The sequence below is a fragment of the Hemitrygon akajei genome, chromosome 11 (genome assembly GCF_048418815.1).
Source record: "Hemitrygon akajei chromosome 11, sHemAka1.3, whole genome shotgun sequence".
In the NCBI taxonomy this organism is placed as follows: Eukaryota; Metazoa; Chordata; class Chondrichthyes; order Myliobatiformes; family Dasyatidae; genus Hemitrygon; species Hemitrygon akajei.
The window spans coordinates 94,304,576-94,321,075 of record NC_133134.1 but is presented as its reverse complement, the minus strand read 5'-3'; the positions used below and the strand labels follow the sequence as shown (position 1 = coordinate 94,321,075).

The 16,500-nt window shown below is 43.5% G+C and overlaps 1 protein-coding gene across 4 annotated transcripts in view; it reads right to left on the bottom strand.

Moving 5' to 3' along the window:
• Nucleotides 1-16,500, bottom strand: part of LOC140735839 (gametocyte-specific factor 1-like) — a 462,565-nt gene that overhangs the window by 423,317 nt on the left and 22,748 nt on the right. For all 4 annotated transcript variants that reach the window (XM_073061353.1, XM_073061352.1, XM_073061354.1 and 1 more), the window contains 2 exons: nucleotides 10,759-10,889; nucleotides 3,779-3,825 (listed from right to left, as the gene is read on the bottom strand). In XM_073061353.1, coding sequence (XP_072917454.1) covers nucleotides 3,779-3,825; nucleotides 10,759-10,889 — 178 coding nt within the window. The remainder of the gene's footprint in view (nucleotides 1-3,778; nucleotides 3,826-10,758; nucleotides 10,890-16,500) is intronic.

The window sequence follows — 16,500 nt, the reverse complement described above, 5'->3', positions numbered from 1 at the left end:
TCATGTCCCAACTCTACAAATCTCTAGTGAGACCACACTTAAGAGTATTGTGTTCGGTTCTGGTCACCTCATTATAGGAAGGATGTGGAAGCTATGGAGAGGGTGAAGAGGAGATTTACCAGGATGTTGCCTATATTGGAAAACAAGTCTTATGAGGCAAGGTTAGCTGAGCTGGGACTTTTCTCTTTGGAGCGTAGAAGGATAAGGGGGGACTCGATAGAGGTCTACAAGATTATGAAAGGCAGAGATAGAGCGGATAGCCAGTACCTGTTTCCCAGGGCACGAATAGCAAACACCAGAGGGCATATGTACAAAGTTAAGGGAGGGAAGTTTAGGGTAGATGTCAAGAGTAAGTTTTTTTAAACAGAGGGTTGTGGATGCCTGGAATGACTTGCCTGGGATGGCGGTGGAGGCTAAAACATTAGGGGTATTTAAGAGCCTCTTGGACAGGAACATGGATGAAAGTAAAATAGAGGGTTACGGGGTAGTGTAGGTTTAGTACTTTTTTTTAAAAGGAATATATGGGTCAGCACAACATCGAGGGCCGAAGGGCCTGCACTGTGCTGCAGTATTCTAGTGTCTAGTGCATTCTACAAGTATGTGAAGAGCAAGACGATAAGATATGAAAGAATAGGACCGATCAAGTGTTTGAGTGGGAAAGTGTACAGAACCGGAGGAAATACCAGAGGTACTTAATGAATACTTTACTTATGGAAAAGGATCTTGGCGATTGTAGTGATGACTTTCAGCAGACTGAAAAGCTTGAGCATGTAGATATTAAGAAAGAGGATGTGCTGGAGCTTTTGGAAAGCATCAAGTTGGATAAGTCGCCAGCACCGGATGAGATGTACCCCAGGCTACTGTGGGAAGCGAGGTAGGAGATTGCTGAGCCTCTGGCGATGATTTTTGCATCATCAATGGGGATGGGAGAGGTTCTGAAGAATTGGAGGGTTGTGGATGTTGTTCCTTTATTCAAGAAAGGGAGTAAAGATAGCCCAGGAAATTATGGACCAATGGGTCTTACATCAGTGGTTGGTAAGTTGATGGAAAAGATCCTGAGAGGCAGGATTTATGCACATTTGGAGAGGTGTAATATGATTAGCAGTAGTCATCATGGTTTTCTCAAGGGCAGGTCATGCCTTACAAGCCTGATTGAATTTTTTGAGGATGTGACTAAACACATTGATGAAGGAAGAGCAGTAGACGTAGTGTATATGGATTTCAGCAAGGCATTTGATAAGGCTTATTGAGAAAGAGGCATGAGATCCAAGGGGACATGGCTTTGTGGATCCAGAACTGGCTTGCCCACAGAAGGCAAAGAGTGGTTGTAGAAGGGTCATATTCTGCAGGGAGGTCAGTCACCAGTGGGGTGCTTCAGGGATCTGTTCTGGGACCCTTACTCTTCGGGATTTTTACAAATGACTTGGATGAATAAGTGGTGGGATGGTTTAGTAAGTTTACTGATCACACAAAAGTTGGAGGTGTTGTGGATAGTGTGGAGGGCTGTACAGCGGGATATTTATAGGATGCAAAACTGGGCTGAGAAGTGGCAGATGGAGTTCAACCCAGATAAGTGTGAAATGGTTCATTTTGGTAGGTCAAATATGATGGCAGAATATAGTATTAATGATGAGACTCTTGGCAGTGTGGAGGATCAGCAGGATCTTGGGGTCCGAGTCCACAGGACGTTCAAAGCAGCTGCGCAGGTTGACTCTGTGGTTAAGAAGGTGTACGACGTATTGGCCTTCATCAACCGCGGAATTGAATTTAGGAGCAGAGATGTGATATTGCAGCTATATAGGATCCTGGTCAGAACCCATGGAGTACTGTGCTCAGTTCTGGTCACCTCACTAGAGGAAGGACGTGGAAGCCATAGAAAAGGGGCAGAGGAGATTTACAAGGATGTTGCCTGGATTGGGGAGCATGCCTCATGAGAGCAGGTTGAGTGAATTCGGTCTTTTCTCCTTGGAGCTACAGAGGATGAGAGGTGACCTGATAGAGGAGTATAAGACGATGAGAGGCATTGATTGTGCGGATAGTCAGAGGCTTTTTCCCAGGGCTGAAATGGTTGCCACAAGAGGACACAGGTTTAAGGTGCTGGGGAGTAGGTACCGAGGAGATGTCAGGGGCATGTTTTATTACTCAGAGTGGTGAGTGCATGGAACGGGCTGCCAACAACGGTGGTGGAGGTGGATATGATAGGGTCTTTTAAGAGACTTTTAGATAGGTACATGGAGCTTATTAAAATAGAGGGCTATAGATAAGCCTAGTAATTTCTAAGGTAGGGTCATGTTCGGCAGAACTTTGTGGGCCGAAGGGCCTGTATTGTGCTGTAGGTTTTCCATGTTCCTATGTTTGTATGTACTGAATTATCCTGTTACAAGCACTTGAAACTTCTGATCTCTGCCAGATGCAATAATGCAACTACTATCAATGACTCCCAACTTCTGCCATTTCTAATTTTGTCCCAAATGGATTCTAATTCTACACCATGATCTGTTATGCTACGAAAATTTCTCACAAAAAAAAATTACCTTGCCCATAAATATGACTACAGCACTCTTTCTTCTTAACAATGGTCAGTAGACTAGACAACATCTATGGGATTAGAAACAAAGCTCCCATTTTGGATCAAAGACTTTTCATGGGGAAACCAAAAAAATTTGTTAAATTGCAGAAAAGTGGGAAGTACTAGTCCTTCCTTAGTTTGATCTCTCAAAATGCAATACCTCACATTTATCTGAATTGAAAGCTATTTGCTAATCCTCAGCCCATATACCTAGCTGATCAAAATCCCACTAACTTTTCATACCCTTCCATACTGTGTAATACAAGCTATTTTATTATCCACAAATTTACCAACTTTATCTTGCACATTCAGATCCAATAATTTATATAAAATACAACATTACAACATCTAATTTTGCAGAGTCTTTGCAGCCTGATTTGCCAACACTAAATGCAATATTTTAGTGAACCAAGAACAGTCATAATCGAATCCGAATGATATAATGGAAACAAAGTAAATAGACATTTGCTTTTAGAATGCTTGGTGAAATTAATGAAGAGGTATATGCCTTCGGGGCACAAACCCCCAACTATGGAATCATTATTTATTTAAAGAAATGTATGCACCCCACACTGAAATAGAACATAGAAATATACAGCACAGGAACGTTGTGCCAAACTAACTAGCAAGTAAATGCCTAACTAACTCCTTCTGCCTAAACAATGTCCATATCCCTCAATTCTCTGCAATGCGTGTGCCTAAGTACCTCAAATGCCTCGACTGTATCTGCCTCTACCATCACCCTGGCAGCAAGATTCCTAATGTCTACTCTATCCAAACCTCTCATAATCCTGTAAACTTCTTTCAGGACTTCTCATCCTCTTGTGCGCTACAGAAAATAAACCAAATTTATCTCACTGCCCTCTAATGCAGCAGCATCCTGGCAAACCTCCTTTAACAGAGCAACCAGAATTGAACACAATACTCTAGATACAACCTTACAAGAGGTTTAGAAAGCTGCAACACAACTTTCAGACTCAAACTCAGTGTCTCGAGTATTAAGTAATAAATATGTCTTCTTTACCACCTTATTAACCTGTGCAGCCACTGGACTTAGGACTCAGTTAATACTTTAAACTATTCTACTTTACTTTCACAATCCAGATGCATCAATCAAACACTACTTTGCCATTGAAATGAGGAATAAGAAATTTTACCAAACTTCAAGTTAGTTCCACATTTCAACTAATTATTAATCCTTTCACTCACAGACTCTGGTGGGACACTGGATGACTCCTTCATTTTGGAACCTGTACCTAAAAACAAACAAAAATGAACATAATCACACATTGCTGTAACTTGATTAAAGAATTATTCTTCCAGGAATTTGAATGTGTTATCACAATTAGACCTGCTCTTGCTGTCCAGAGGACAGTAAATGATTTCACCTATATTAACCATGCCACTTATTCAGATAAATAATTTTACATTTCTGAAGTTTCTGCAAAAAACATTCCATTAAAAATCTATTAAGCATTTTAAATAAAAAGTATGCTTAATGTGCAAAGGAGTAAGAAGCAAAACGTGAGACAATGAGCTGGAACACAAAGACAAGGAGAGTACAGAGGTCACAGTGCAACAAATTACTGTGGAGAAATTCACTCTGAAAGGAGGAAGTGCTGTTGGTAGGAGGATTAACCTGCTTCCCAAAATTTATTTCTCAATTTGCTTCAAAGTACATTGCTAGTTTCCATGGTGCTTGGCAGCTTGCAATGCACCAATGGACTAGTGTATTTCTCACGTTTGAAGAAATATTCCAGCAAAAACTAGGTAATGATATGAATCTAGACGATTATAAGGATGACAGGAAGGAGCTTAAGAATGAAATTAGGAGAGCCAGAAGCGGCCATGAGAAGACCTTGGCAGACAGGATAAAGGAAAATCCCAAGGCGTTCTACAATTATGTGAAGAACAAGAGGATAAGACATAATAGGACCAATCAAGTGTGACAATGGAAAATTGTGTATGGAACTGGGGGAAATAGCGGAAATACTTAATGAATACTTTGCTCCAGTATTCACTATGGAAAAGGATCTTGGTGATTGTAGGGATGACTTGCAGTGGACTGAAAAGCTTGAGAATGCAGATATTAAGAGGATGTGCTGGAGCTTTCGGAAAGCATCAAGTTGGATGTACCCCAGGCTCATGTGGGACGAGGGAGGAGATTGCTGAGCCTCTGGCAATGACTTTTGCATCAATCAGGATGGGAGAGGTTCCAGAGGATTGAAGAGTTGCGGATGTTGTTCCCTTATTCAAGAAAGGGAGTAGCGATAGCCCAGGAAATTATAGGCTAATGAGTCTTACTTCAGTTGTTGGTAAATTAGAACATAGAACAATACAGCACAGTACAAGCTGTAAGGCTTACAATACTGTGCCGACCCTTAAACCCTGCCTCCCATAAAACCCTCCACCTTAAATTCCTCCATATACCTGTGTAGTAGTCTCTTAAATTTCTTAAAATTGATAGAGTAGATCCTGAGAGGCAGGATTTATGAACATTTGGAGAGGCATAATATAATTAGGAATAGTCAGCATGGCTTTCTCAAAGGCAGGTCGTGCCTTACGTGCCTGTTTGAATTTTTTGAGGATGTGTCTAAAGTGTACATTGATGAAGGTAGAGCAGTAGATGTAGTGTAAATGGATTTCAGCAAGGCATTTGATAAGATACCCCATCCAAGGCTTAGTGAGATAATAAAGACACATGGGATTCAAGGGGACATTGCTTTGTGGATCCAGAACTGGCTTGACCACAGAAGGCAAAGAGTGGTTGTAGACTGGTCATATTCTGCATCGAGGCCAGTGGCGTGCCTCAGGGATTTTGATTCGGAACCAGAAGGCAGCAGGAGAGCACCTAAGGGAGCTGGAGCGGGCAGCGGAGTGAAAGGGCTTTGTCTCCACAGGCTTCGGCGGTAACGGGACGAGGTGAGGCTGTTGTTGATTGCAAAAGGAGGTAGTATATGTGTCAGGCCAGTTTTCTATGGTCGGTGTCAGACGTGGGAGGTCCTGGAGACTCCCGGCGTCCTGGATGGCCACATCTGCACCCGGTGCATCAAAATGCCATTCCTAAGGGACCGTGTTAGGGAACTGGAGCTGCAGCTCGATGACCTTCGTCTGGTCAGGGAGAGTGAGGAGGTGATAGAGAGGAGTTACAGACAGGTGGTCACTCAGTGGCCACAGGGGACAGAGAAATGGGTCACAGTCAGGAGACGGAAGGGGAAGAGTCAGGTACTAGAGAGTACCCCTGTGGCTGTACCCCTTGACAATAAGTACTCCTGTTTGAGTACTGTTAGGGGGGACAACCTACCTGGGAGAAGCGACCGTGGCCGTGTCTCTGGCACAGAGTCTGGCCTTGTGGCTCAGCAGGGTAGGGAAAGGAAGAGGAAGGCAGTAGTGATAGGGAGCTCTATAGTCAGGGGTTCAGACAGGTGAATCTGTGGACACAGGAAAGAAGCTCGGATGGTAGTTTACCTCCCAGGTGCCAGGGTCCAGGATGTTTCTGATCGCGTCCAAGATATCCTGCGGTGGGAGGGAGAATAGCCAGAGGTCGTGGTACATATTGGTACCAATGACACGGGTAGGAAAAGGGAAGAGGTCCTGAAAGAAGACTACAGGGAGTTAGGAAGGAAGTTGAAAAGCAGGACCTCAAAGGTAGTAATCTCGGGATTACTGCCTCTGCCACACGACAGTGAGAATAGGAATAGAATGAGGTGGAGGATAAATACGTGACTGAGAGATTGGAGCAGGGAGCAAGGATTCAGATTTCTGGATCATTGGGACCTCTTTTGGGGTGGGTGTGACCTGTACAAAAAGGACAGGTTATTCCTCTGCCCCGGGAAACAGTTGAGGCCAGTTCATTGGCTATATTTAAGAGGAAGTTAGATATGGCCCTTGTGGCTAAAGGGATCTGGATATGGAGAAAAAGCAGGTACAGGGTTCTGGAGTTGGATAATCAGCCATGATCATACTGAATGGCGGTGCAGGCTCAAAGGGCCGAATGGCCTACTCCTGCACCTATTTTCTATGTTTCTATGCAGAAGGAGTGTCCACAGAGTCAGTCTGGGTGAAAGTCAGAAATAGGAAGGGATCAATCACTGTGCTGGGAGTAGTCTACAGGCCCCCAAATAGCCCTCAGTACACCGAGGAGCAGATAAATAGGCAAATTTTAGAATGGTGCAGGAAATACAGGGTAGTAGTTATAGTAGTTATGGCACCTCCTGAGTGCAAGGGGGATAGATGGGGCTGAATTTGTCAGGTGTGTTCAAGAGGGATTCCTGACACAGTATGTGGACCGGCCAACAAAAGGTGAGGCTATACTGGATCTAGTTGAGTAATGAACCTGGTCAGGTGACAGACCTCTTGTTGGGGCAGCATTTTGGTGAGAGTGACCACAACTCCCTTAGCTTCAGCATAGCTATGGAAAGGGATAAAATCAGACAAAATGGTAAAGTGCTTAACTGGGGAAGGGCTAACTTTGAAGGGATAAGGCAGGAACTAGCGAGAGTAAATTGGAAACAGATGTTCAAAGGGGAAAGCACAGAAGTAATGTGGGAGAAGTTTAGGGACCACTTGAGCTGGGTTCAGGATAGGTTTGTCCCACTGCGGCAAGGAAAAAGTGGTAGGAAAAGGGAATCATGGCTGATGAAACACGTGAGGCAACTCGTCAAGAGGAAAAAGGAACCATGTGTTAGATATAAGAAGCAGGAAGGGCTTATGAGAAATATAGGGTAGCCAGGAAGGAGCTAAAGAAAGGACTTAGGAGAGCTCAAAAGGAGCATGAGAAGGCCTTGGCATGTAGTATTAAGGAGAACCACAAGGCATTCTATGCATATGTGAAGAATAGGAGGATGACGAGAATGAAGGATAAAGAGGGCAACATATGCCTAGAAGCGGAGGATGTTGGGGAGGTCCTAAATGAATACTTTGCTTCAGTATTCACAAGTGAAAAGGATCTTGATCAGGATGAGGTCAAAGTAGAGCGGCCTGTGTGCTGAACAATATGGAGATTAAGGAAGCAGTAGTGCTGGTTCTTCTTAAAAACATTAATATTGATAAATCCCCAGGGCCTGATATGATACACCCCAGGTTGCTGTGGGAATTGAGAGAAGAGATCGCAGGAGCATTAGCTATGATCTTTGAATCTTCTTTGGCTGCGGGGGAAGAACCGGAGGACTGGAGAATGGCAAATGTAGTTCCCTTGTTTAAAAAAGGTAATAGGGAGAAACCTGGGAACTATAGACAGGTGAGTCTTACGTCAGTAGTATGCAAACTACTGGAAAGGATTCTTAAGGATAGGATCTACAAGCATTTGGAGAAGTACAGTCTACTCATGGATAGTCAACATGGCTTTGTGAAGGGAAGATCGTGCCTCACGAGCCTGACTGAGTTTTTTTAAGAGGTAACAAAAGAAATTGATGAGGGTAGGGCAGTGGATGTGGTCTACATGGACTTTAGCAAAGCATTTGACAAGGTCCCTCATGACAGACTCATCCAGAAAGTCATGAGGCATGGGATAAGAGGAACCTTGGCTGTTTGGATAAAAAATTGGCTTAAAGGAAGAAAGCAGAGGGTAGTTGTGGAAGGAAAGCATTCTGCCTGGAGGTCGGTGACTAGTGGAGTGCCGCAAGGATCTGTCCTGGGACCCTGGCTATTTGTAATTTTTATAAATGACCTGTGTGTAGAGGCAGAAGGATGGGTGAGTAAGTTTGCAGATGACACGAAGATTGGAGGAGTTGTGGATGGAGCTGTAGGTTGTCGAAGGTTACAAGAGGATATAGGCAGGCTGCAGAATTGGGCAGAAAAATGGCAGATGGAGTTCAATCCGGACAAGTGATGCATTTTGGAAGGACAAATCAGAAGACTGAGTACAGGATTAATGGTCAGTTACTTAAGAGTGTGGATGAACAAAGGGACCTTGGTGTTCAAATCCATACATCCCTCAAGGTCGCTGCACAGGGTAGTTAAGAAGGCCTATGGGATGCTAGGCTTCATAAACAGGGGGACTGAGTTCAAGAGTAGAGAGGTCATGTTGCAACTCTACAAATCTCTGGTGAGACCATACTTAAAGAGTATTGTGTTCAATTCTGGTCACCTCATTATAGGAAGGATGTGGAAGCTATGGGGAGGGTGCAGAGGAGATTTACCAGGATGTTGCCTGGTGTGGAGAACAAGTCATATGAAGCAAGGTTAGCAGAGCTGGGACTTTTCTCTTTGGAGCGTAGAAGAATGAGAGGGGACTTGATAGAGGTCTACAAGATTATGAGAGGCATAGATAGGGTGGATAGTCAGTACCTGTTTCCCAGGGCACCAATAGCAAACACCAGAGGGCATATGCACAAAATTAAGGGAGGGAAGTTTAGGGGAGACATCAGGGGTAAGTTGTTTTTTTGGGGGTTTTTTTTTATACACACAGAGGGTTGTGAGTGCCTGGATGCCTGGAATGACTTGCCAGGGATGGTGGTGGAGGCTAAAACATTAGCAGTATTTAAGAGCCTCTTGGACAGGCACATGGATGAAAGAAAAATGGAGGGTTATGCAGTAGTGTTAGTACTTTTTTTAAAATAAGGATTATATGGGTCAGCACAACATGGAGGGCTGAAGGGCCTGTACTGAGCTGTAGTGTTCTATGGTTCTATGGATCTGTTCTGGGACCACTACACTTTGTGATTTTTATAAATGACCTGCATGAAGAAGTGGAGAGATGGGTTGGTAAATTTGCTGATGACACAAAGGTTGGGGGTGTTGTGGATAGTGTGGAGGGCTGTCAGAGGTTACAATAGGATGCAAAGCTTGGCTGAGAAGTGGCAGATGGAGTTCAACCCAGATAAGTGTGAGGTGGTTCAGTTTGGTAGGTCAAATATGATGGCTGAATATAGCATTAATGGTAAGATTCTTGGCAGTGTGGAGGATCAGAGGGATCTTGGGATCCGAGTCCATTGGACACTCAAAGCTGCTGACACTCAAACTGCTAAGGTGGTATATGGTACATTGGCCTTCATCAATCGTGGAATTGAGTTTAAGAGCTAAGAGCTAAGAAATAATGTTCCAGCTATAAGTAATCCAGGAAATTATAGGCCAGTAAGTTTGACGTCGGTGGTAGGTAAATTATTGGAAGGCGTACTAAGAGATAGGATCTACAAGTATTTGGATAGACAGGGACTTATTAGGGAGAGTCAACACGGCTTTATGCGTGGTAGGTCATGTTTAACCAATCTATTAGTGTTTTTCGAGGAGGTTACAAGCAAAGTGGATGAAGGGACGGCAGTGGAAGTTGTCTACATGGACTTCAGTAAGGCCTTTGACAAGGTCCCGCATGGGAGGTTAGTTAGGAAGATTCAGTCGCTAGGTATACATGGTGAGGTAGTAAACTGGATTAGACATTGGCTCAATGGGAGAAGTCAGAGAGTGGTAGTGGAGGCTTATCTGAGTGGAGGCCTGTGACTAGTGATGTGCCACAGGAATCAGTGCTAGGTCCATTGTTATTTGTCATCTATATCAATGATCTGGATGATAATGTGGTAAACTGGACCAACAAATTTGCTGCTGATACAAAGATTGACCTTTTCTCCTTGGAGCAATGGAGGATGAGAGATGACTTGATAGAGGTATACAAGATAATGAGAGGTATTGATCATGTGGATAGTCAGAGGCTTTTCCCCAGGACTGAAATAGCTAGCATGAGAGGGCATAGTTTTAAGGTGCTTGGAAGTAGGTACAGAGAAGATGTCAGGGGTAATTGTTTTTTTAAAAATATATGCTAAGTGGTGAGTGCGTGGATTGGGCTGCTGGCGGCAGTGGTGGAGGCGGAAACGATAGGGTCTTTTAAGAGACTCCTGGATGGCTACCTGGAGCTTAGAATAGAGTTCTAAAGTAGGGACACGCTCAGCACAGCTTTGTGCGCCACCGGGCCTGTATTGTGCTGTATATTTCTTCTGTATCTACAAATACTATTATTGTGTCAACAGTGAAACTGTGTCCTTAAATTCAACAGGATCATTATAGTTCTCATGGTGTGACTGCCACCCATCTCGCCTTCTCAACAGAAACACCACGGATGTGTTTCCTGAATGACACAAACAGATTAACAAACTGATTTACACAGAGTAGGGGGGAATCATCTGTTATCAGACCAGCTTGCTAGAGAGAAAATTTAATGACAGTCCTCATTAACCCAATTTCATTCTCCACCTTACCGATTCTCCAAGGCTGAACAAATGGAATCGATCCCAGATGAATATTCGATGATGAAAGCTGTTCTGGAAAAGATTTGGGAGCTCTGATCGCAGTAGCAATATTGGTGCTATTTTCATAAGCTGAAATAGAACTACAGATAAGGGAGAAATGAAACACCCACAACTCCATCAATAATCATAATGACCTTCACCTCAACTGAATATCACCTCAACTATATATCCCCATATATAGAAAGTAGAACTTTGCATGCATCCATTTGAGGGAATTATTATGCCAAAATACCAATGAAAGTCACTTATGGTCAACTTCCACATCAGACTGAATGTTAACATTAGGGCTGTGTTCTTCCTGAAAACTGTGTGAATATGGTCTATGTACCCAAATAGAGAGAGTCACAGTGGGAAAGTCCTTCCTGACAACGATCCTGTTCAGAGTTTCATCCTTTGCTCACGTCCTTCTTCCACCCATCTGCACTAGCAGGAAACAATGGGGTCAGATATCATCCAAATCCTGCTCATTGGGAGAGCAGCTCCTCTATGTTTGCATAAAGGTTTCCTTCGTGGTGGTGGTCACTGAATTTCCTCACCCCTCAGGGAAGAGGATGCAACCTTCCTCTAAGGTGGAGGATGGATGCAGGGCATTTAGATCACCTGATGGAAGGGAGTTGGCTACTAGGGAGGGCCCCTGGACTTCTTTATCTGTCAAAGCCACAAGCCCATTTGGGGGTGAAGGGGTTGCCATTCCACCCCAGGCAAAAAAGGCAAATTTGTTGTGACAATTAGTTTCTTGAAATCACCGGGACCTTCACTGCTCATTTATATAAACAACTTGAATGTTGGTGTACAAATCATGGTTTAGTAAGCTTGCAGATGACACCAAAATAAGTGGTGTTGAAGACAGTGATCAGAAATTAGAAGGATATTGATCAGTTAGATAAAGTAGACTATGGAATGGCAAATGGTGTTTAATTCAAATAAGTGGGAAGTACTGCATTGTGGAAAAGTCAAGCCATGGCAGACTTGCATGGTGAATGCTCAGGAGCTGGCAAAACTGAGGGATCTTCCATGAAAGTGGCAAACAGATAGGCAGGGTGGTAAAGGTGGACTTTAGCTTACTTGCTTTCATCATGACACTCAGTATATGAGTCAGCTTTGTTGCAATTGTTAAGACATCAATGAGGCTGCTACTTTGAGCATTGCCTACAGTTCTGGTGACATTTCAATAGGAAAGATGTCATTAAACTGGAAAGAATGCAAAAACAATTGAGGATGTTGTCAGGAATCAAGGGGACACATTATACACGTTAGGATTTTATTATTTGGAGCACATGAGACTGAAGGGTCACCAAATAGATTTATACAAAATATGATAAGGTTTATGCAGTTTTTCTCCCAGAGAACAGCAATCAAAATCTGATGGCATTGCTTCATGTGCGATGGAGAAGATTTAACAAGAGAGTTGAGGGCAACTTCGAGTGATGCATGTATGGAACAAGCTACCAAAAAAAGAGGTTGAAGTAGGTACATGAACATTTAAGACACAAGGACAGGTATATGGATAGGAAAGATTGAGAGGAATATGGGCCAAGCTGGACTAGCTTAGATGGGCAACATAGATAGCGTGGATTAACTTGGCTGCCAGGCCTATTTCTGAGCTCTATAATTCTTATGACATCAACACCTAAAGGCTTCCAAATGGAGCAGGGTGAAGGTGCCCCTTTGGGAAGTCTGGGAACATCTCTGGGTTTGATGTTATGGATACGTGGGGTTTGGGAGTTATCCATTTTCCCCTCAACTGCTATGGAGAGGACAATCAAAAATTGAAAGTAAGTCTCATATTCCACTTCAACCTGATGGTATTGACACCGAATTTTCCAATTTCAGGGAACATTCTCCCAATGTTCTTCTCTTCACATACATACACACTTACACACCATTCCACTTACTTCCATACTCCTTTTATTCACTTTTCCCAAGCCTTCCCAAACTGGTTCCATTTGTCCATCTTCTTCCCATCTGGTACCCTGCATCCCCTACCACCTTGACTCATCCCCTTTCGTACTGTAGACTTTCCTCTTCCCCCTTAGTCCTGGTGCAGGGTGACAGCTCCAAACACTGACTTGCAGCTTCTGCCTCCACAGATGCTACTTAACTATGATTCCTCAGTTGTTTAATTCCCCTACTACTTCTAGTGAAACAATTTCTTGCTCCAAATTCTCCGAATAATATTTCCAGGTATTAATTTAACTTCAATTATGAACATATGAAAATAATTCCTTACTGCTCACCTGAGCAGTTCTAAGTCTGTGATAATAACATAGATCTGATTTAAATCTCCTCTTGGCTTCCACTGATCCAAAAGACACAACCCAATTTAGACATAAATCTCTCTCATAACTAGAATTCTCTGGACAACACACACAAAATGCTGGTGGAACACAGCAGGCCAGGCAGCATCTATAAGCAGAAGCACTGTCGATGTTTCGGGCCGAGACCCTTCGTCAGGACTAACTAAAAGGAAAGATACTAAGAGATTTGAAAGTAGTGGGGGGAGGGGGAAATGCGAAATGATAGGAGAAGACCGGACGGGGTGGGATGAAGCTAAGAGCTGGAAAAGTGATTGGCGAAAGTGATACCGAGCTGGAGAAGGGAAAGGATCATGGGACGGGAGGCCTCGGGAGAAAAAAGGTGGGTGGGGGGGAAGCACCAGAGGGAGATGGAGAACAGGCAAACAACTAAATATGTCAGGGATGGGGTAAGAAGGGGAGGAGGGGCATTAACAGAAGTTAGAGAAGTCAATGTTCATGCCATCAGGTTGGAGGCAACCTGATGGCATGAATGAGTAGCCTCCAACCTGATGGCATGAATGGGTAGCCTCCAACCTGATGGCATGAATATTGACTTCTCTAACTTCCGTTAATGCCCCTCCTCCCCTTCTTACCCCATCCCTGACATATTTAGTTGTTTGCCTGTTCACCATCTCCCTCTGGTGCTTCCCTCACCCCCTCCTTTCTTTCTCCCGAGGCCTCCCATCCCAGGATCCTTTCCCTTCTCCAGCTCGGTATCACTTTCGCCAATCACCTTTCCAGCTCTTAGCTTCATCCCACCCCCTCCGGTCTTCTCCTATCATTTCGCATTTCCCCCTCCCCCCACTACTTTCAAATCTCTTACTATCTTTCCTTTCAGTTAGTCCTGACGAAGGGTCTCGGCCCGAAACATCGACAGCGCTTCTCCCTATAGATGCTGCCTGGCCTGCTGTGTTCCACCAGCATTTTGTGTCTGTTGTTTGAATTTCCAGCATCTGCAGATTTCCTTGTGTTTGCTCTTTGAATTCTCTGGCCTTAGTGACAACCTTGTAAGTTTCCTCTGCAGTGCTGTCACTTTTTCTACAGTGTGATAACCAGACCCGTCTGCAGTGCTTTTGCTGGGCCCTTACTCATTCTTGATCCAGGTACAACACAACCTCTCTACTCTCATATTCCATACCTCAGCCAGAAAAGAAGAGGACTTTCCTATCTCCAAAACCACCTTATCATCCAGTCTAAGAAAACTCAGCATGTACCATTGACCCTGAACAATTTTATAGATGCACCTATTCCAATGTATTACAGCTTAGTATGACAACTGCTCTATCATAGACCACAAGAAACAGATGAGAGTTGAACAACTGCATATCACCAAAAACAGCCTCCCTCCACAGACTCTGTCTACCCTTCTTCACTGCCTCAATAAAGCAGCCAACATAATCAAAAACACCACCCAACCTGAATACTCTCTCCTCCCCACCTCCCATCGAATAGAAAATGCAACAGCCTGTGAGTACATACCACCAGGCTCAAGGACAGCTTCTATCCTAATGTGGTAAGACTACTCAAGGACCTTTCGTGCAAGGAGCATTGTAGGAAAGGTGGATGAGCTTAGGACATGGAAATATGACATTGTAGCTATTAGTAAGATAGTTGCAGGAGGGGGAGGACTGGCAGATCAGTATTCCAGGGTTCCATTGTTTTAGAAATAATAGAATGGGAGGGATTAAAGTAGGAGGGGCAGCATTTCTAGTCAGGAAAAAAAGTCACAGCAGTGCTCGGACAGTACAAATTGAAGAGGTCATCTAGTGAGGCTTTATGGATTAGAAATGAGGAATAAGAAAGGTCTGACCATGTCAATGGGATTATATTATAGACCACCAAATAGTCTGTGGGATTTAGAGGAGCACATTTATTGAAAGATCACAGACTGCTGCAATAAACAGAAGATTGCAATAGTAGGTGATTTTAACTTTCTACTTATCGACTAGGACTCCCATAACGTAAAAAGGCTGGATGTGAAAGAGTTTGTCAAATGTGTTCAGTAAAGTTCCTTTAATCAGTACACATAAGTCCCAACTAGCTCTCCTATTAGGGAATGAGACAGGGCAGTTTGTGTAGGGGAACACTTTGCATCTAATGATCATAATGCCATCAGATTCAAGGTGATTATGGAAAAGGATAGGTCAAGTCCTTGGGCTGAGATTCTAAATTGGAGAAAGACCAATTTTGATAGCATCAGAAAGGTTCTGACAAGTGTGGATTGGGTCACGTTGCTTTCTGGCAAGTGTGTACTTGGTAAATGGGAGATCTTCAAAAGTGAAATTTTCAGAATAGAGTTTGTAAGTTCCTGTCATAAAAGGCTAAGGTAACCAAGTTTTTCTAAACCTGTTTTAGAGAGACATTGAGGCACTGGGTAAGTAGGAATAGGCAGGCAGAAACAAATGAGGTACTTGAGTACAAGAAATGCAAGAGAAAACTTATGAAGGAATCTAAGAGCTAAAAGCTACAAGGCTGATCTAGCAGACAAGGTGAAGGAGAATCCAGATATGTATTAAGAGCAGAAAGATAGCAAGGTACAAATCTGGTCAACGGTCAGAGTGGTAATCTATGTGTGGAGCCAAAAAGAGACGAGGGAGGTCTTAAATGGATTTTTTGCATCTGTATTTACTTGTGAGGCAGACATATAGCTGTGCAGCAATGTAACAGTGAGACCATGGACCATATACAAATTACAGGATGAGGAGGCATTTGCTGTCTTAAGGCAAATTAGGGTGGATAAATCCCCAAGGCCTGACAATGTGTTCCCCCGGACCCAGTGGGATGTTAGTGCAGAAACTGTAGAGGTGCCAGAGGATTGGAGCATAGATAATGTTGTTCTGTTGTTTACGAAAGGCTTAAAAATAAGCCAGGAAATGATAGGCTGGTGAACCTGACCTCAGTAGTGGGAAAGTTACTGGAAGGTATTCTAAGTGACAGGATATATAAGTATTTGGACAGACAAGGACCGCTTACAGATAGTCAACATGGCTTTGTGTTGCAAATCATGTCTAACCAATCCTACAGGATTTTGAGGAAGTTACCAGGAAAGTTGATGATAACATGGCAGTAGATGTTGTCTACATTGGCTTTAGCAAGACCAAGATTACGTAGTAAATTGGACTAGACATTGGCTTTGCAGAAGCTCAAGAGTGGCTGTAGATTGTTGCCTCCTTGACTGGAGGCCTGTGACCAGTGGTGTGCCACAAGGATCGGAGCTGGGTGTGTTGTTGTTTGTTCTCTTTATCAATGATCTGGATGATAATGTGGTAAATTGGACCAGCAAATTTGTAGATAACACCAAGATTGGGGGTGTAGTGGACAGCGAAAAAGACTATTAAAGATTGTAGAAGGATCTAGACCAGCTGTTAAAATTGCACACGGAATTTAATGCAGA